At 39.6% G+C, this 22,289-nt stretch overlaps 1 protein-coding gene across 5 annotated transcripts in view; it reads right to left on the minus strand.

Moving 5' to 3' along the window:
* ZFX (zinc finger protein X-linked) overlaps positions 1 to 22,289 on the minus strand; it is a 57,998-nt gene that overhangs the window by 17,479 nt on the left and 18,230 nt on the right. For 3 of the 5 annotated variants that reach the window (XM_047715280.1, XM_047715279.1, XM_047715278.1), the window contains 2 exons: positions 15,330 to 15,418; positions 11,817 to 12,386 (listed from right to left, as the gene is read on the minus strand). In XM_047715280.1, coding sequence (XP_047571236.1) covers positions 11,817 to 12,386; positions 15,330 to 15,390 — 631 coding nt within the window. In that variant the 5' untranslated portion in view covers positions 15,391 to 15,418. The other 2 variants (XM_047715281.1, XM_047715282.1) reach the window with 2 other exon arrangements.

Below are 22,289 nucleotides of genomic sequence, written 5' to 3' on the forward strand. Positions count from 1 at the left end.
GAAAATTCAGAGTGCCCACAATAAAGGCAATAATTTTAGACGGATTAACAGAAATCTTTTTGAATTTCATCAGAACAAGTTAAAGCTTATTCAATATGTCTTCCCTAAATAAGACTTTTCTCACATTTCAGAAACATTCCCATGAGGATATATATTTTTTAAACTCTAAAATTGTATACTGTGGTTTACTAAATGGTTAAGAAACAAAACTGACAGAGTAAATAAAAATAATGGTAAGATACAGAAACATCCAACAATCTGCCCACGAACAAAGGAATAAAACAAATGTTTTACCATGTCTCCCACACTAACAGTCCTGAGAATCAGTAAATAAACCATTAGATTGTATTAACCCTCAGAGTTTATGCATTAAACATAGAAGTTTGGATTTATTTCCTCATTCATTCCCAGAAGCACTTTCGTGGGGGGAGGTGCAGAGGGAGAGGGAGAATGAGAATCTTAAGCCCCAGCATAGGGCTCAATCTTAGAACCATGAGATCAGGACCTGAGCCACAATCAAGTTGGACACTTCACCAACTGAACCACCCAGGCGCTCCCCTCCCCCAGAACCATTTTTTTTTTTTAAAAGATTTTATTTATTTATTTGACAGACAGAGATCACAAGTAGGCAGAGAGGCAGGCAGAGAGAGACAAAATGAAGCAGGCTCCCCGCTGAGCAGGGAGCCCAACGTGGGGCTCAATCCCAGGACTCTGGGATCATGACTTGAGCCGAAGGCAGAGGCTTTAACCCACTGAGCCACCCAGGCGCTCCCCTCCCCCAGAACCATTTTTTATTAGCTATCCACTATGACCAAAAGTTGTGCTTAACTAGGAGCTAACATCAGACCATCTGGTCAGAACACCTAAACTGGAAGGCCAGGGGCACCACGTGGACGGACGCAAGCAGCAACCTTGTGGACGGATCTGCAGCGTGTCCAAACGTGCTCCTCCTCTGGTAATGGTTTCGCCATCTGCCCAGCCAGCCCCACAAGCCAGAAACCAGAAAGGGAGCTTTGAACTCCCCCTCTTCCTCAAGCCTAAATTTAATCCAAATTCTACTTCCTAAACATGTCATGAAGTAGTTTCTGCCAAACTCTACTGATAGAGCTATTTCAAACTATCATCAGTTTCTTACCTGAACTACTAAAATCTCCCATAATGCCCTTTTTGTTTCTGATTTTACTCTTACCTTGTGTGCTCTCAACACTGCCATGAGGATGATCTTTCCAAACCACCAGCCTAACCATGTTATTATTAATCTGCTTACAACCCTTTAACAGCTTCCCACATTGACAAGGTAAAATGGGCCTCTTAGTGCATTCAAGGGCCTTTATGATTTGGGCCCTGCCTATTTTGTCTATCTTATTTCTCACCATTTCTTCCATTTTCTTCGCCAAAGATATTATTTGCATGCCAACAAGTAAGTCTCTGAACACTCCAAGATCTTTCACATCTCCTTGCCTTTAAATAGGCCCTCCTCCCTCCTGCCATTCTTCCCGCCTTACCCACCCACTCATCTTTCAAATGAATTCACCTCAAATGATTTTTTTGAAGATGTGACCATGATATTGTTTCATTAAAAAAAAAATCCTTGTCCTTCAGATATATGTACTAAAATACCTATGAATAAAATGATGAATGGAATTTGCTCCAAAATAATTATGAGAGGGAAGGAAATGGTTAGGGGTAGAGATGAAATACAGAGATTCAGGTCTTCAGCCAAACTTCCACAGAACTCTGGTTTGTAATGCTTTCACAGCACGTAGCACACAGAAGTATACCAAAAATGCACACACCCCCCATTTTCGCCCTTAACGCTTCCAAAATACTTTGTATTTTCAGTTTTGTATCTTTTCACAACCAACTGTAATGACCTGTTTCTGTTTGTCTTCCCTCCAGGATTGTGTACTGGACTCTAAAAAGCCAGAGACTTGCACTGTTTATCTCTAACAGCTGCCAAGGTTCCTAGCTTATTGTGGCTGGTCAAGAAATGTTTCTGAATGAATGAAGTTGCAAGGAAAGTAAATATGGGCAAAAGTAAAAAATAACAGTTTATGTATGATTTCTTTTTCTCATTTAAACATAAATTTGAAAAAAATCTATTTTTTAGATAGAAAAACAATGGAATAGGATTTGGAGGCTGTCTTGATGGCTTCTGCTATGAGTTAAGTAAGAAAATGTTATTATTATTAAATTATTTCCTAACACTGCTGAAACTGGCTATTCAATAATACTGTAAATTGTTAAAATTTTTAAAATAATATAAATTTTAAGAACCAGTGAATTCTAGTTGCCTCCTCCACCCACCTATAAGCAGTATTTAAGCCAAACTCTACTGCTTTGTAGTAGGAGCTTTATACTCATATGTATATAAATACACATACACACACCAAGAAAGGCAATATGAGAGTAGAGGGCAGACACTGGAATAAAACACACTTGATTTCACATGCTCAATCTAATGCCAGCTGGATGTATAACTTTGGTTAAGTTACTTAAACTGATCCTGTTTCCCAGTATGTTAAGAAGAGTGATAACACCAACATTTATAAGACTGTGTAAAGAAAATAATATACACTAAGTTCTGGCACACAAATACTATTTATTGAAGGTTTACTCTTACCTATTTTTATTGTTACCAACTTGTTACAAATCTACAATCTTTCCTGGGATAAAACAGCTTAAATCAAAAAATTTTTTCTTAGTTGTCCATTTTGACTTGGTAACAATCAAACCACAAATATAGTCCTAAATATTTTCCCCTTGAAAAGTGACCTTTATTAACAACAAACCTGCAAACTGACTCAAGGGTCATTTAAAAAATAGGTCTGATGAACATGTTCCACACATTAGCACCTGAGCTCTTCCTGAAATACGAACTCAAATGGACTTAAATTATATGAATGCCACCAAACCAAAAGAGCTTAAGAAGCATTAGTTAAGAACTAACCAATCTAATGATTTATTATCACTCAGCTTTTATACAAGCAGTTACATACTGTAGAAAACAGTATTTCGAAATCAACTTTATCTTAGTGAAAACGTCTTTGGCCTTAGTGTATAAAACCAGCTAAATGGAGAGAAGACAGCTGTATTATTACTCCACACTCACTGTCATAACTTTTATTAAGCTTATAGTCTGAACAAAGTAAAAATTTCCAATTTTATAATCAACATGTTAAAAATTATGACATACTTTCATTTAACCAAACTAGTTTAAAGGGTTCTAAGTTTTAATTATTTGCTATAATTTTTCTTAATTTATCTATTTTAAAACTGCTTAAAATAACTGAGAGCACATATTTTATTAAAATGTATAGAAATGAAATGAAGCCATCATATAGGTTGACATTAGAAAAGAGGCTCTATGGCTAAGTGTTCAATTTTTGACCGGAAGGACCGCATGCTGCAGAGGTGTATTAGTTGTTTCCCCTGATGTTACTGTAAGACAGGCAAGCATGCCCAAAGCACCAGTGTTTTCCATAAGAACTTACAATGTCGCCATCACTTATTGTGTTACACCTTTTAAAACTGAATTATGCATTTTTGCCTGGACTTAAAAATTTAAACTTTAACATAGAGGGTATACTAAATTTTGCAAATTCACAAGGCACTCTTGACAGCATGGAACTAGTATAAGGATAGTATAAGGAACTAGTATAAGGAACAGAGTTAAAAGTCCAAAAAATAAACCCCTCACATTTACAGTCAATTGTTTTCAACAAGAGCGCCGAGAACATTCAATGGGGAAAGAATTGTTTTTTCAACAAATGGTGCTGGGACAACTGAATATCCACATGCCAAAGAATGAAATTAGCTCCTTATCTACCTCACATCATACACAAAAATAAACCCAAAATGGATCAAAGGCCTAAATGGAAGAACCAAAGCTAGAAAACTCTTAAAAGGAAACACAGGTGTAAATCTTCATAACCTTGGAAGAGGAAGCAGTTTCTTAAATATGAGACCAAAAGCACAGCAACAGAAAAATATATAAATTGGACTTTATCAAGATTTAAAGCTTTTGTACATCAAAGGACACTATCAAGGAAGTGGAGACTACACACAGAACAGGACAACATACCTGTAAATCATTTATCTTGTAAGGGACTTGTAACTAGAATACACAAAAAATTCTTTCAACTCAATAATAAAAAGGCAAGTAACTCAACTTAAAAATGAGCAAGGCATCTGAATACACATTTCTTCAAAGAATATATCCAAATGGCCAATAAGCACATGAAAAACTGCTTGACATCATTAACCATCACAGAAATGCAAATCAAAACCACAACAGAATATTGCTTCCTATCCACCAGGATGGCTAGGATTAAAAAAAAAAAAAAGACAGTATTCACAAGTGCTACAAAGGGTGTGGAGACACTGGAACCCTCGTACACGGCTGGTGGGAATGTAAAATGGTGTAGCCCCTTTGGAAAACACGCTGGCACTTCCTTAAAAGAGTAAACATAAGAGTTACCATATGACCCAGCAATTCCACATATGAAATGTATGTCCACAAAAACTTGAATACAAATGTTAAAATCATAGCTACAACAGCCAAAAAGTAGAAACAACTTACAAATGGACTAAAACATACACCCTGTACACCGAGAAAGATGGGAATAGTCTTTCCTTCATAAAAAGGAATGAAGCACTGACACCTGCTGCAACACAGATGAATGCTGAAAACATCCTGCTAAGTGAAAAGAGCCAGTCATAAAGATCACGTATTACAGGATTCCGTTTATAGGAAATATCCCTAACAGGCAAATCTATCCAGGCAGAAAGCAGATTAGGGGTTGCTTAGATCTGGAAGGGACAGAGAGGGCTGATGGGAGTGATAGCTAAAGGGTATGAAGTTTCTCCTTGGGGTAACTACAACTTACTAAAGTCTGATGATGGCTGCACAAGTGAGTGAACACACTAAACACCACTGAATTGCACACTTCCAATGGGCGAACAGTCTGGCATGTGTTACACGCTGTTACATGTGTCAAAGCTGTTACCAAAAAAAGTTTACTTCAACACTTAAGTTGAATCTAGGATTAGAAAGAATACCTAGCTCCTGTTCCTCTTCTAACTGTTCTAATTAAAAGACAGGGGACATGTCAACAAGATCGAAAGAGTGACTTCTCATTGCTCATGGTAATACCAGAGGCACCCAGAGAATACTTTGCTGCGCGCAGCTGTCGTAAGGCAGCGCCTGACTCACCATCACCAGATCTTCTCCAGCTTTCCCTATTGTACAAACTGATGTTGAACAAAATAGCATCTTGACTACATAGCTGCAAAGTGAAACTCCAGGAGGCTGAAGACCACTGCAAAGAAATCAGGGATGTCTGGCAGCTGTCTCAGATTAAAAGAGAACTAAAAAACAACTTGGTTAACACATGGATGACTCAAACATTCCACCTCAGAGACCCAGAAAGCTCTCTAAGTGCTCTAAAGCGGTACCACCGTATCTAGCCTAACCAGAACCAAGTGAGAACCAACAGCTTTTGGTAGGGAAGAAATGAATTATTAATACCTTCAATGTGGCACAATGCCTACAGACTTGCAGCTATAGCCTTCATATATTCAATTAATATTTATTTCACACTAACAGGCATAGGGTTTGATGAAGAAGATATATCAATGGCTAAGAGGCAGTGGGTACTTCCTATTTTCAAGACAACGACCATCAAATTCAGAAGCAATCATAACATCTAGACTGCAGAGATGGCATAAGGAGGTCATCCTGGCCTCAAAGGCAGCTCTAGTGTGACAAAGAACATTTGTGTCTATATACACCATCAGGACACTGTAAAGAATGAGGATTGCTACTCCGTCATCATTTTAGTTTTTTTAAAAGATTTTTATTTATTTATTTGACAGAAAGAGACACAGCGAGAGAGGGAACACAAACAGGGGAGTGGGAGAGGGGAAAGCAGGCTTCCCGCTGAGCAGGGAGCCCGATGCAGAGCTTGAACCCAGGACCCTGGGATCATGACCTGAGCCGAAGGCAGATGCTTAACGACTGAGCCACCCATGTACCCCTTTATCATCATTTTAAATGAGACCTTCAGAGGGAAGAAATCTGCCAGGATAGACACTTAAAGACTTTATTAAAAGCTGTTTATTAGGCTCTTAGATCTAATGACTTACTGAAATTTTTGAAGAGTATTTAGATGTCTGTTCATATTCTCTGACCAATGAGGTAAATAAATATCATAGGAATTAGATACTACTACTATCTCTCATCATTTTATGAAAAGCACTGAAGTTGACTGCTAGTAACAGCATCTCTGCATTCTCTATCATGGAGAAAATCAGACCTTAGTTCCCCTATATGCTTACCACAAAGCCTTTTTCAATCCTAAACTTCTGAAATCAATTTTGGTTTTAAGCTGAAATGCAGCACTGGGAGGCAGAAACAGGAGAAACGCTAATTCCAAAGCGTTCAACTGGTTTGTTCCAAAGCCAGTAGTAAATTAAATTTTTTAACATGATTATACTTTGAAAGGAAAAGGGATGATGGTATGGAATGGAGGAAAAATGAATGAAGTATCTGCAAAAGAACAACAGATACTACCAAAAGGCACCATCACCCCCTCCAAAGTCACCATCCCTAAACCCAACTTAAAAGCAATCAGGGGCACCTGGATGGCACAGCTGGCTAAGCGTCCAACTTTGGTTTCAGCTCAGGTCATTATTTCAAGGTCGTTAGATTAAGCCCTGTGTCGAGCTCCCGGCCTGGCATGGAGTCTGCTTGGGATTCTCTCTCCATCTCCCTCAGCCCCTCCACTCATGCTTTTTCTTTCTCTCCCTCTCTCTCTCCCAAAAATAAATAAATAGTGTTTTTAAAAAATTTTTTTAAATAAAAGTAATCAAACCTTTTCATTACAGTAATATAGGGGGATTAGGTAATGCATGCACGTGTGTGTGTGTGTGTGTTCGTGTGTTCTGTATTCTTTGAGCTTGGATGTGACATTCTATTTTAAAAGGAAAGGAATAGGGGCACCTGGGTGGGTCAGTCAGTCGGTTAAGCGGCCAACTCTTTGATTCTGGCTCAGGTCATGATCTCAGGGTCCTGGGACTGAGCCCCATATCAGGCTCTGTGCTCATCGGGGAGTATGCTTAAGAATTCTCTCTCTCCCTCTGCCCACCCCCCCCCACTCGCATACTCTCTTTATCTCTAAAGTAAATAAATCAATCTTTAAAATAAGAAAAGAAAAAACTATCACTGTACTATTAACTTATATACATATATAAAATATATAACAATACATAAGTTTGTATCCATCCTTATTTGCTTTTTTTTTTTTATTTATTTAAAAGATTTTATTTATTTATTTGACAGACAGAGATCACAAGTAGACAGAGAGACAGGCTCACTGCTAAGCAGAGAGCCCGATGCGGGGCTTGATCCCAGGACCCCGAGATCATGACCTGAGCCGAAGGCAGAGGCTTTAACCCACTGAGCCACCCAGGCGCCCCTTATTTGCTTTTTAAGGAACATTAAAATCTATATAAAATAGCAGAAACCCAGGGACCAAAAGAAAGAGGACTGTAAGATTTTTAATGAAAATTCTGTAAGTCTGGACTCTGTAATACAGTGTATTCTAGTATACTGGGGTCTCTGGGTGGCTCAGCCGGTTAAGCATCCGCCTTCAGCTCAGGTTGCGATCTCAGGGTCCTGGGATGAGCCCTGTGTCCAGCTCCCTGCTCAGTGGAGAGTCTGCTTCTCCCTCTGCCCTTTCCCCTGCTTGTGTGCTCTTTTTCTCTCTCTCAATAAATAAAATCTTAATAAAGAAACAAAGAATCTAGTATACTATGTCAACCCTTACTAAATCAACTTTTGGCGGGTTTTTTTTAATGACATTCCTGGAGGGCTGAACTTCCTAAAAGAGTAATGAAGAAGGCAAGAGGTAGTATGAAGCTACAGGTCAAACCAATGCTATACATCTTACTCCTTAGCAAACAAGCTCCAATGAAAAGGGAAGTTAAGGAGAACCAAGAGTGCTGTCTCCTAAATATTTCACCAGATCCTTTTTGCCCTTTGCCCTCATAAAGTACGATGAACCCAACTCCTTACTTTCTTCAGCCTTGCCTCTGGGTTGCCTGGTCTTACAACAGAAAATCTGGTAGTGGTGTTTTCAAAATGGTGTTTTCACACTGAATGGCACATCTGACATACAAACTAAAGACTCCCAATCTCAGCCAGCCCCTCAACGCGGCTAAATAATCTATCCTGTAAGTTCTTAAGCTTCCTGCCCGGGTCCCTCCCTTTAAAACTAAGGCTTTTCAACTCGTCACCTCTATTCTTCAGCTTTCCACCCAACCTCTGTACATCCCATATTGGCAGATGAATTTGCTGCACAAAGAAAATAGCTCTCAACATTTTAATTTATTTATTTAAATTATTTTTAAAATTTATTTACTTGTCAGAGAGAGCGAGCAGAGAGAGTGGTAGGCAGAGGGAGAAGCAGGCTCACCACTGAGCAAGGAACCCAATGCAGGACTCAGTCCCAGGACCCTGGGATCGTGACCTGAGTGGAAGGCAGATGCCCAACTGACTGTGCCACCCACGCATCCCTTTATTTACCTTTTTAAAAGATTTTATTTTTAAGTAATCTCTACACCCACTGTGGGGCTCAAACTCACAACCCTGAGATTAAGAGCTACATGATTTATTTAAAAAAAAAAAAAAAAAAAAAAAAAAAGTTATATGCTTTACCAACTGAGCCAGCCAGGCACCTGCTCCCAATATTCTAAAGCTCCTTTTAACTGCCTCTGTCTCAGAGAAGGTAGTCCCTCTTCCTCTCTAGGCCTCACCCAGCAGCCCTCCATGGCTGCCCTGGACCTCATTCCCTCCCCCTTCTCTGGAATTCTCTGGAATTGCTCCATCTGGTAACCCCTGGTAACCCTTCCCTTATCTTTAGTCTCTTTATCCAATGGTTTGTGTCCTGCACATATAAGACAACACATATGCTCAACACACTTTCACTATCCAGCCAAACATCAAAAGCTATACTGTTGCCTCTTCTGTCCCTTCCCAGACCAAAATGGCCATTTATACAAATCGCTTCACCTACTTCACTTCCACCAACTTCTCAATCCATTACCATTCAGCTCTTCTATCTCCTCTCCATTGCCCTATGCTGTATTGAAACTATTTTATTATTTTTTTTTAAAGATTTTATTTATTTATTTCACACAGAGAGATCACAAATAGGCAGAGAGGCAGGCAGAGAGAGAGAGAAAGAGAGAGAGGAGGAGGCAGGTTCTCCGTTGAGCAGAGAGCCCGATGCGGGACTCGATCCCAGGACCCTGAGATCATGACCTGAGCCGAAGGCAGCGGCTTAACCCACTGAGCCACCCAGGCGCCCGAAACTATTTTAATTAAGATACAAATGACCTTCGAATTGCTCAACGGAACAGGTCCACTATCTCCTTTCAGTGATGACATTCTAGAAATTCTTTTCATCTTTAACAGTATTAAAAAGGTCTAAAGATTTTTCTCCTCCACTTCCCAAAACCTCCTGATTTTCATGCGCTCTTCTCCATATACTTATTGAGTATCTAAAGGACCCATACTTGTCACTTGGCAAGCACTCTCTGAGGAACCACCACCCATTTCCACACGAGATACTATCTGTATTTTATTGTCCCAAATTTCTTCCTCTAGCCACAAACCCTCTCAAAAGCAGCAAATTCCAGAGGCACCTGGGTAGCTCAGTGGGTTAAAGCCTCTGCCTTCAGCTCAAGTCATAACCTCAGGATCCTGGGATAGAGCCCCGAATCGGGCTCCCTGCTCAGCGCGGAGCCTGCTTCCCCCTCTCTCTCTGCCTGCCTCTCTGCCTACTTGTGATCTCTCTGTCAAATAAAAAAATAACATCTTAAAAAAAAAAAAAGCAGCAAATTCCTATTAGCAACTGCTTAGAAAAAACATCCATTAGATTGACCCCAGTGAGCAACTCTAACTTCTAATAGGTCCTAAATCATGTTCTCTGTACCAAATCTCCACCTCTCAGGTAACAACATGCCTAGCACCCAATTCCCCAAGGCAGAAATCTTAGGCTCCTCCATGAATTTTTTTCTCCCTCAGCTCCCCACCCCTATTTATATCTGTCACCAAATCCCATTCATTTTACTTCCTGAACTCTTGAATCTAGTTCCCCCTTTCGTCCCCATTCCTATGAAGGCACTTAGGATCTTCTTTATCTCATAAATAAACCATTTCAACTAACCTCTACCACTAGTCTCTCCCTCATCTATTCTTATTCTGTATCACTATCAAAATTATCTTGCTAAAATAAACTCAAACTTCAAATGGCTATCGTATTTTTCCCTGTGAGATTGGCAGAAACTAAAAAGGAAAATAATACCGTGCTGGTCAGTTGTGTAGGGAAATGGATCTTCTCATAAACCTGGTGGGGGAGTTATTCTTAGGCAGAATATTAAGGCAATATCATCAGACTTATAAATGTGTATACCCTCTGATCTAGCAATTGTTTCAAGAAATTTGTTCTAATGAATTCACCAAGAAGTACCCAAAGATATACAAGTACCTCCTAAAGTTCCCATCATTCCCAGCAAAGGCCAGGACTTTTTTTTTTTTTTTTTTTCTTTTTAAACATACTACACAATTTGCCTGGAATGTCTCCCAACTCATGCCCTTCTTCACCTGGTAAAAACTAGAACTCATCCTTGAGCTCAGGTCAGCAACTCCATCTTGTCTCCACAGCAACTTGGTCATGTCTCTGCATCACAGTGCAACCTCTCTTTCTCTCCTGCAATAGGCTGTGAGCTCTCTAGCAACAATGGTTTTATGTATTTATCACCTATCCATATCTGCACTACTTACAACAATGTCTAACACAGAGTAGGGAAACCAAACACATGTGTTCAATGAAGGCGTTTTCTTCCTCTTCACACAAAGAATTCTCGATTTCCAAAATCGGGAGCTTTTAAAAGGTATTTCCTAAAATGCTGGTGGACTCCAACATATGTTATGTGAAATTCCTCTATTGTAACAGGTATTCAAGCAAAGCAAACAGTCTTGTGAATTTATATAAGCAAATAGTCTGTGAGTCTTTGACGTTTAGTTCCTAAAGGCACCAGAATCCCCATACTGGGTCAGGACTGTGGTCTATCCAATTGAGGATTTTATCTTTGAAAGTGGTACCAAGAAACAGGTTGTAAAAAGACACAGCTATCCTTCCAGACGTTAAGTTAAAAATGTTCAAGTGTGTTCCAAAACACCTTACTTTCTTCAATAACCTACTATGAGTCCATCATACTTGAAATCATGTTTTGGAATCATTTAAAGTTTCAATACTATGCCAGAGCTCTTTTCCATGCTGTTATAGAAATAGCATTTCACATGTAAGCAGAGTAAGTACGTAAGTAGTACATAAGTAGCACTGTGCATCCATATACAAGAATGTTAGTTTGGTTATACACTTTTTTCCAAGTTGAACTCCTTTTTAGTTTCAAGAGGATTCCTAATTCTAATAAAGGCTCATAACAGCCTAATCACATCCTTCATGATTTCAGAAAGTTCAGTTCTACTCCTTTCCATCTTTGTCTTTCTAGACTGAAGAAATCTCATCTTTCTATTGTGTCCTTATAGAGAAACGCCTCTTTACTCTGCACCATTTCACTTTTCTTAATTTTGGGTTATCTTATAGGCTCCAAACTGAAACAATGCAGGTAGATCTATGAGATTTACTTTAATTTTATAGAAGTCAAGAAAAATTTCACCCCTGATGTAAGTTAGGAAAGACAGCCTTCAAAAATACCTTTGACAATCACGGTACCCCAAGACTTACAGGAAATCATAAGGTAGTCCTCACAGTTGCTTTTGTCATCATCTTGCTGGTCCACAGGGATCCCATTGGCATCTATGACTGCTTCAGAGGCACAATCTGCTACCAGTACTTCTTCTGAAACGACGTCCGTTGTCAGAGGGTCGGTGACAATTTCTGCTTCCACTACACTGTCATGAACCACGTGTTCAACATGTCCAACATCGGACACGTGTATGGATTCACTCGTCAAGACGTGTTCTGGCATAGACATTGAGGCTGAAGTAATGTCGGAAGCTAAAACATCATCTGGGACTGTGCAATGTGCTAAAGAAACTTCTTCAGTTACATCTGAGTCCAGCACTTGCTCAGGAATAATGACCGTTTCAGACACATCTGCTTCTTCCATGATATCGGGGCACTGAACATCTTCTATAACAACATCCTCAATAACATCCTGGATCACGACTGAGTCTGGGTCATCAGGAACAAAGTTATGCACAGTTATGTCTGAATCCACAACATCTGAAACAAAAACAGTTTCTTGTACTTCCACAACAATTTGATCACCGTCCATGTGTGCAGCATCAGCTCCTTAAAAAAAAAAAAATTAAAATCACAAATTACACGTAGGTGTGCATGACTACCTCAAATAATGTAGAAACTATTTAATTCCTACCAGTAAAACAGATTAGCTCCTCAGTTTTCTCAAACACTAACACAGATCAAAGAGGGAATCTATTTTTGAATCATACCAGAAAAATAAATTTTTAATACAAGAACTTTTACTCTCATCCCAAATCAATTGACACATAAGGAAATACAGAAAAACAAGGCACCCGAGACAGTCTCACACACACACGCACAGAAAATCATCAAAGTAAAATTCTAGGCTCACTAAAGTTAATCCCATATGCAAAGGTACTTAAGGGATGATTATAAAAATAAGTAATGCAAGTTCAGGTGACAAATACACCATTTTCCTTCATTATATGTGTTTTCATTTCTTTTTCATTCTTGTTCCATCTCTTTCTCCTCAGCTCATATTTTTTCATCTTTCTACCTCTCCCATGTATCTCTTTTGTTTTCACCGCTTCCATTTTTATCCCTTTCTCCCCCTTTGTTCTAGAACAGTAGCTCACCAATACCCTCCATTTATGACTGTGGAAATTTAGAAATTATCTTCTGAATCTAGGATATAAAAGGATCAGGGCATAAATGAAAAGAGGGCTAGAAGGCCACAGTTACAGAGAAAAGACAACTGGCTAAGGAGTCTCTGTGGACAGATGAGATGCATAAAAGTGCAGCTGCTCTGGAGTGGTGGAGGCCAAGGTTAGTTGGAATGGTGCCTGCCCCAACTTCACCAGGGTATTCGGTCTCCGCCCAGCCTCCTCCTGTCCCCCCATAACCCAATCCCCCAGGCAGCTCCTCAAAATATAAGAAACCTTATTCTAGTCCACTCTGCAATTAAGGAATAAAGGTAGAGGGTTGAATCAATTGAAGCCCCGCTGAGATTAAATGACTTCACCAAGATCACACAGTTCGCACAATTATGGTGCTCCGTAAATATTAATCTGAACGAATGCCACAAATGGGAATCAAAATCAAATATCCATGCCAAAAACATAGGATAAAAGAAAACAAATCCAGTATCTTGGATCCTGGTCTAGAGAAAAGCAAAGTTTTATAAAAGTCTTAACCTAAAATGCTATTCTGTTGATTGGTGCTTCTGGAAGTGACTCAAACCAGGCTGAGTCCAAGCAGCTGCTTAACTCAACGATTGTGTGTCACTGGCCAGGTCCTCAGAGACATATGGCTTTGTTTAACAAAGAATTACTAACAAGGGCCAAAAAAAAAAAATCATTAAAAAGATGTAGGAAATCTTACAGCCAGTTAATATCCATTTTAATCACATCTTCAAATAATACAGAGTATGTCTGCTTTAATTTCTATAGAACTTCCACAAAATGCTTTATACTCATTTATCTTCCATATTCTCAATATTAACATCAGCAAAAGATCATTGTAATCTCCATTTCAGACATGAAGATGAGAGCATTTGGTGGCAAGAAGACTGGTTACAAAATCTAAATCAGAGAATACAGTTTGAACACTTGTTCGTTTTGTGACCTTGGGCAAGTCATTTAACCTCTGAGTTTCGGTTTCCTCATCAGTCAAATGAGGACAGTAGTATCTGCCATGCATACCTCACAGGACTGTTGTGATGATCAAATGGGAATGTATGGGAAGTATTCTGAAAAACTGTAATGAGAGGTTTCATTATTATTAGGACATGAAAATGGAGGCCCTGACAGATTAAGTGACTTGCTCAAAGATAAACAAACACCATTAAGTGTTAACAATCAGGGCTGAAATGCAACAGCCCTTCAATCTACCACTTAGCCAATGACCCAGGCTCACTTGTGGCAAGATTAAGCTGCTAAATAGTGTGTGTTTTTCTCCAAAGAGCTTAGTCTCTCTTTCAAGCACATTAATTCTACTTCATGTTCTAATGAAGAGAGAATTATACCTTTGCATTTATCATTATCAAACTGAAGTTACCAAATGTAAGTTAAAAGACTATTCTAAGTTGTTAAGAAAAATATATACACCCCCACTGGATTTAGAGATTAAAGAGGATTGAAGGAAAAATTAAAATTTAAAATTATTAATATTTAACTTCCTGATAAAGTGAACCACTATTTCTTTAATATACTGCAATATGATCATTTTAAGTCCAGTGGAAAACCAGTCAACGTTTTATTTATAAGGGTGGCTAGCTAGTGGGATAAAAAACCATTTTACATTATAAAACCTAACATAATCACTGTACAATGCTATACAACTGTAATCATGGGTGACCTGAAACTGTAAATACATTTTTTCCCCTATTTTTAGAACTTCATGAATTTAATCGTCCTTGTAGTTTGGAGAGTGAGGTAAGACTCCATCTTCCTGAAGCAGAGGGCTCCTTTTGTCACCTTGCGAGAGACATGGTTATGAAAGTAGGACAGGGTCAGAACATGAAGGGCCTGGGGCTTATATTTTACCTTCAGGGTAATGGAAAACAGAGAAATGATACAATCCACATGTTATTTTTTGATCAGTATTCTAATTGGTGGGCTGGACAAAAGAGACTAAGGGTAAGGAAAAGAATTTAAAAGTTACTAAAGACTAAGAATGAGACAACAGAGAAGGTCTATGGGGGAGGAAGTCAAATGAAAAGATGTAAGCAAGGAACATTTTCAAAAGGAGAAATAACCGGACTCAGCACTGTAAATCAGCAAGATGTGAGTAACTGAAGGGAGCACCCGCGTTTTGATACTGCTGCTATTATGGAGAAGAACACGAATGCTGGTTGTGAGGGAAACACATTTTTAAGGATAGGAATAATGATGTGCTCATTTTAACAAATGTAGGCGTGACAGGATAAAAATATACCTAAGTGTGAGTATCAATGTGAGAGTCCAGCAATTTGTCCACTTGATAGCCAACTCCAAATCTGGTAGTTGGGAAGCACAACAACCCAAGTTATACCTGTTGCATCAAAAAATGAGTTTGGCTCTTGTGGTTGTAATTCAAGTCCATCTTCATCCATGGCCTTTAATTCTCATCAGTCACAGTTCCTAAATCAGAAAAAAAAAAGTAAACCAAGCATTACTTTTTTAATATCATGTATTAAAAATCTCATCATGACATTTACATTTCTGAAACATTCGAAATTACATGAGAGATGAACACCTATCAAAAATTTATCTGGGACGCCTGAGTGGCTCAGTGGGTTAAGCCTCTGCCTTCGGCTCAGGTCATGATCCCAGGGTCCTGGGATCGAGCCCCACATTGGGCTCTCTGCTCGGCGGGGAGCCTGCTTCCTCCTCTCTCTCTCTGCCTGCCTCTCTGCCTACTTGTGATCTCTGTCTGTCAAATAAAAAAATAAAATCTTTAAAAAAAATTTTTTTTTTTTATCTACCTAGGGATGCCTGGGGGCTCAGTCAGTTAAGTGTCTGCCTTCAGGTCATGATCCTGGGGTCCTGGGATGGAGTCCCACATTGGGCTCCCTGCTGAGCAGAAAGAGCTTCTCCCTCTGCCTGCCGCTCCCCCTGCTTGTGTGCGAGCGCGCGCTCTCTCTCTCTCTCTAGCAACTAAATAAAATCCTTTTAAAGAAATTTATCTACCTAAATTAAAGAGAACTTAACTGATGTCCAATGACATATGGGAATCTAGATGACAAGGGAAGGGAGATAAACCAAACAAGTCAAATATGCTTAGCTTTTTTTTTTTTTTAAGATTTTATTTATTTATTTGAGAAAGAGCACATGCAGGGGGAGTGGCAGGCAGAGGGAGAGAGACTCCCCACTGAGCAGGGAGCCCAATGTGGAGGCTGATCCCAGAATCCAGAGATCATGACTCAACCTGAAGGCAGACACTTAACTGACTGAGCCATCCAGTTGTCCCTACGCCTAGCTTTTTAACTGAGATAGTGCTTTCACACATCACGTATACACATCTTGATGAATTTTTTTAAAGATTTATTTATTTTAGAGAGAGAAAGAGACAACATGGGGAAGGCAGAGACAGAATCTCAAACCGACTCCCCCACTGAGTGCAGAGCCCAAAGCAGGGCTTGATCTTATAACCCAGAGATCATGACCTGAGCTGAAATCAAGAGTTGGATGCTTAACCAACTGGGCCACCCAGGTGCCCCACATCTTGATCAATTCTGACACAGGCATAAACCTGTATAATCACTAACCTACCCAGATCAGGATCCAGAACATTTCCAGCACCCAAGCACTCTTGTCTCCTCTCAGTCCGTATACCCCATATTCCCAAAACAATAATCAGTTTTATTAAAGTTCAATTTAATCACACTCTACAGCTTACTGGAGGGAAATTTCTCCACAATTTCCCTATTACTTCTCTAAATCTAATGTAGTCTGCTATCTTCCAACCAATACATTAAACACCTGTAAAAATTCAAAATGCTAACTGCAGTAAAAACACCCCTCGGGGGTGCCTGGGTGGCTCAGTGGGCTAAGCCTCTGCCTTCAGCTCAGGTCATGATCCCAGGGTCCTGGGATCGACCCTCCATCTGGCTCTCTGCTCAGCGGGGAGCCTGCCTCCCCCTCTCTCTGCCTGCCTCTCTTCCTACTTGTGATCTCTGTCAAATAAATAAAATCTTAAAAACAAACAAACAAACAAACAAAAACACCCCTCGGGCATTCTGCCTAAGTTACGCTGTCCCCTCTTAACTGACCCTCCAATCTAGAGAAGTAAATTCCCACAGTGTACTTATGCTCTCCAGGCCACATTTGACTGGCACTAGGTAAAAAAAAAAAAAAGTAAACACAAGTTCATCTGTGAGCATAATAAAATCAAAGTCTTATCCCTGAGAATCTGAAACCACCACTACCAACCCTGGCTGTAACACAGGACATGAGGAAGGCCATTTTCCAACTTCAGGTTAGATTAGTGAGACAGTTTTACATATAAAAAAATAAAAAAAGAATCCAGGGAATGCCTGGAGAAATAAAGTAGAGGGAGCAGGGAGGGGAGGTTTACCAAAAACTTTTTAGCTCCTGGTTCTAGACCTTTCTGAAACCCAGCTATAGAACCTTACTTGCCTTGGGTTTTTACACGACAACCCAATGACCTTAATGCTCCCTTTTTTCTACTTAAGCCCAAATTTACAAAAACAAAAAAACTTGGGGCGCCTAAGTAGCTCAGTCGATTGAGCAGCGGACTCTTGGTTTCTACTCAGGTCATGATCTTGGGGTTGTGGGATCAAGCCCTGCACTGGGCTCCTCTGCACTTAGCAGGGAAGTCAGCGGGAGGATTCCCTCTCCCTCTGCCCCTCTCACTGTTCACGCACAGACACTCTCACTCTCTCTAAAATAAGTAAATCTTTAAAAAACGAAAATCTTGGGGCGCCTGGGTGGCTCAGTGGGTTAAGCCGCTGCCTTCGGCTCAGGTCATGATCCCAGGTCCTGGGTTCAAGCCCCACATCGGGCTCTCTGCTCAGCAGGGAGCCTGCTTCCTCCTCTCTCTCTGCCTGCCACTCTGCCTACTTGTGATTTCTCTCTGTCAAATAAATAAATAAAATCTTAAAAAAAAAAAAAAAACGAAAATCTTAACTAATTAAATACTACACATTTAATACTAATTACTAATAAAGGATTGTGGTTTATTCATGTTGTAAATACTGCATAAACCTCCTCCCTCATTGGTTTCCTTATCTACTTTCTCACTTTCTAATCCAGCCTAAATGGTACTATTTAGATGCATTTTTCTTTTACATTTATCATTTTTTGCTGGTGATATAAGTACTGAATGCCTCTTACTAAAATTTCAAATAACAGAAAGTACAAAACTTTTCAAGTTTATTATTTTAGTAATCTCTATAGCCAACACGGGGCTCAAACTCACAACCCCCAGATTATGAGTCCCACACTGTGAATGAGCCAGCCAGGTGCCCCAAGAGTCATTTTTCTAAAGATTCACTTAGATGATGTCATTCTTCTGTTGAAAAATATTTAATGGCTTCCTGCTGCTTCCAAATAAAGTTCACACTCCTGCCATCTTCTGAATTCCAGCCCCAAACTATCTTTCCATCATTCTCTCCCCTACCTTCCCTTCAACCACCTCCACCCACGACTGCAGGAACACACTTCAGCCAAACAAAAATGTCCCATGTCCCCACTAAGATCCCAGCTCTACACTGAGCTCAGGGTTGTCTCTACCTGGAACTCCTTTCCCTTATTAACTCTGATTAGACCTTTTCCCCAAATCCCCTCAAAAACACACACACACACACACCTGAAAATAATCTCTCCTTCCTCTGAATTTCTACACTTTTATCCTTTTACTCTGATTTTACTTGTTGCAATATTTATTTTTATATATCTTATTTTCAGATGTTAAACTTACATATAAATAGTTCTTAAACATCCATTAAAAACTGAAATAACATTAATATAATAAATGATTTTCAACATGTCATCTCTGAGACATATTCATTTTCAAGGAAGGACCTGTTTTGTGTTATTTATTCAAACGCTTTGAATTAAAAGGAACAAAAAATTTTCAACTATGAAAAATGGAAAATATACACACTCTAAATAAGTTTCAACTGCTTTCTCCGCATTAAAATCACCTCTGGCAGGGCATCTGGGTGGTTCAGTTGGTCCTGGGTCCTGGTATCAAACCCCCTGTCAGGCTTCCTGCTCAGTGGGAAGTCTGCTTCTCCCTCTCCCTCTGGCCCCCCCACTCGTGTTCTATCGCTTTCTCAAAAATAAATTCTTTAGAAAATAAAAATAAATCAATATAATAAAATCATCTCTGACCATAATGTTTTCTATTCCCCCCCCCTTAAAAGTGTAATTCCAAAATGATAAACAGTAAATTAATCTTCTAAACATAATGCCATACTACTTTCCAAAATTAAGCCAATTAAGAGGCCAATAAATAGGATTGTTAGGGTATTAAGGTCCTCTCTCCAGTTTCCCTACAAAACCCAATCCCATCAGCTCTAAGAATTCTCAACCCGCACACTAAAAATTCTTTTGCTGGGTATTCATCCTTCTTGGCTTTTCTATTTGACAGATAATCACTCCCCTGGATTCCAGAATTCTCTCCTTCTCTCATTTCTCTTCCCACCTTGCCAACTGCTGGTTACTCTGCCTCCCCACTCCTTACTGCAGCCTTGCCCCAAAAGATCAGCCCTCTTTTATTCTTTTTATTCCACGGTTTCAACTGCCATGTACACAAAGATGAGTCCCCAAGTCCACATACTCGGGGTAGCCCTAACACTTACTTCCACCAGACTGCCTGCGGAACATTTTCATCAGGACAGAACCCTGCTTTCTCCTGACATGACCACTATGGCCTTTTCCTTCTTCCCTGCTTAAATTCAATCAGGTTGTCAGGCCTTCTCCGTTTCTTCTCCACAACTTCTCAGGAATCTGTCCCTCTCTATTCCCAGCGTCACCGCTTACTCTGAGCTTCCTATTTCCTGATTCCCACCGCCCACCCCCACCGTGCCCCGCCCCCGCCCCCGCCCCGAACGCCGGATGAAAATAGCCTCTCCACTGGCCTTTCTGCCACTCCCACAACAAATGACGAGGAAGCAGTTCCGTGTGAGGGCTGGGGCCAAGTCCTGAGGAGGCGGTCCTGCAAGTCACATCTGCTGCACACTGATCCTCCCAAGCACCGCTTTGACCAGGGCGCTCCCTTGCTCAGAAAGCTTGCAGTTCCCCAACATGCCAGCTGCTCGAAAATATTAACCCCAGCTATCACAACAGACTTATTAGCCATTATTCCCATCATTTTACATCCTATCCATTTATTTTCTAACAGATATACTGGCCCAAGTGGTGGATATCCACTCACCTTATTTTTGACATAGGTGAGCAGTAATTATTAATAATTATTAACAATCTTGACTGATTATTTTTCATTCTGTTTTGTCATTACAAAATTCACATCAGGAAAAAACATGTTTTGTACCCTCAAGCGGAGAGGACTATCCTTCAACTTTGTAACCCCTGTGTGGTTAGAAGTAATTCTGATAATCAGAATGAAACCAATGTTCTTGGAACAGAAACTACTTAGAAGAGTTCTCAGGATTAGGAAAAACTAAGAGTGGGGAAATGTGCACTAATAACATAACGGAAATTGCCCCTGCCATTGCTGCATAAACCAAGCCCAGAGTTGCATCTGGAGGCAAGTAAGCAGAATGGTTCAGAGAACCAATACTCTTAATCATTTAGGTGAACACATACTAACATTTTGTCTGATTACCAAATGTCCCCAAAAATACTTCTGTGACCCCACTCTCACCTCAAGGTCAATAAAACAGTCCCTTCCCACTTGCAAAAATCATGATCCTAACCATGATGTGGAAGGATTCACAAGAGAAAAACACAGTTTTAAGGGAAATAATGGGTTGAGCAAAACTCAAAAAATTCACAAAAACTTTCTTCCATTCTTTAAAATAAAGCAGTAAAAATACCATACCAAGTTAACAGGTATAGCAAGGGCATTTATCTATCTTAAATTAGGGTAAAGAATATATTTCCATCTTGGATCTCTTGATGCCTAGACACTGTAATGATCTCCCTTCTTGAGCAAGTTAACAGGGTTCTTACATATTCACTTTGCTTTCTGCAGCTATTACACATACAAGAATTACTTTTCTGCTTTTGGCCTCCCAAAAACTCACTGCCTTTTAATTTTATGGCTCAACCCTAGTTCCTCTCCCTAAGTCAAACTCAGAGAACCAAACTGTACTATACACAGCAAATGGAATTGCTCAAGCTGCAGGAAAGGCAAAAAGGAGATCTGTTTCTAAGAGAACTCTTCTTCCTTTCTCTTAAGTAAACTCTACCCCAAAATGGGGCTCGAACTTGAGACCCTGAGATCAAGTCACATACTCTGAGATTTTTCTTAGAGCAAAAGTGGAACTGGTGAAAATTTACATTTAAAGCCTAATTAATATCTTCCCTCTTAAGCTACGTTTCTCTCCAATTTTTACCCCACGTTGTTCGATGTTGGCCATTATTTCTTCAGATACCTAATGGAATTTTATTTCACTTTTCTTACCAATTCAGCCCTTAAATTAAGTTTGCCTCTAAGCTAGCCACTCTTAAATTCGTCAAGTCCTCTTTATTTTCACTGCTACCTCTCTACAAAGCTCTGGTTTCTTACATCTAGAACCCAATGGGGCCTTTCCAATTAAAAGACTTGAGCCCTTCTGGGGGGCACTGAGCTGGCTCAGTCTTAACATGTGGGAGTCTTGATCACAGGGTCATGAGTTCAAGCCCAGTGTTGGGCATAGAGATCGCTTAAAAACAAAAAACAAAAAACAAACAAAAAAGACCTGAGCCCTTCCTGAACTCAAGGAATTTTCTTCTGTTGTTTTTATATTTCCTCCCATCTTCTCTGTTCCTTCATATTAGAATTTCTATTATATGATGTAAGGACTCCTAAATCTAGCCTCCATGTTGCTTTTTCTTTCATATTTTCTTTCAACTACATTCTAAAAACCCCTAAACTCTTTTCTCTAAGCTAGCTAATTTGATCTTTACTCCGTCAACTGAGTTTTTAGGTCATATTTTAATATCAAAATAGACTTAGCGTCTTTTCACAGCAATCTTTTCTTTTTTCTTTTTTTTCGTGGATACAGTATCTTCCCAAATATCTCTGGAGATCTGAAGTTAACTCTATATTCTAAATTAAACTGTCTCCTCTGCTGTCTCATTATTTGTTTAGATTTGGTGCCTCTTTCAGACTGCTGATTTTCCTCAAAAGCATGATTCTTCTAGATTGTCAATTAATATCTGTAGATGAAGGTCAAGACTAAAGTTACATTCTGAGAATTGGATTGTATTTCCTCAGCTCAAGGGAGAATCCCTATATGCCTAGCAATGAATCTAAATTATGACCACATTGAGAGCTCTATAGTCTAGAAGGATGAGGCCAAGGGAGAGAAAAGAACCA

This window comes from Lutra lutra, chromosome X (assembly GCF_902655055.1).
Source record: "Lutra lutra chromosome X, mLutLut1.2, whole genome shotgun sequence".
NCBI lineage: Eukaryota > Metazoa > Chordata > Mammalia > Carnivora > Mustelidae > Lutra > Lutra lutra.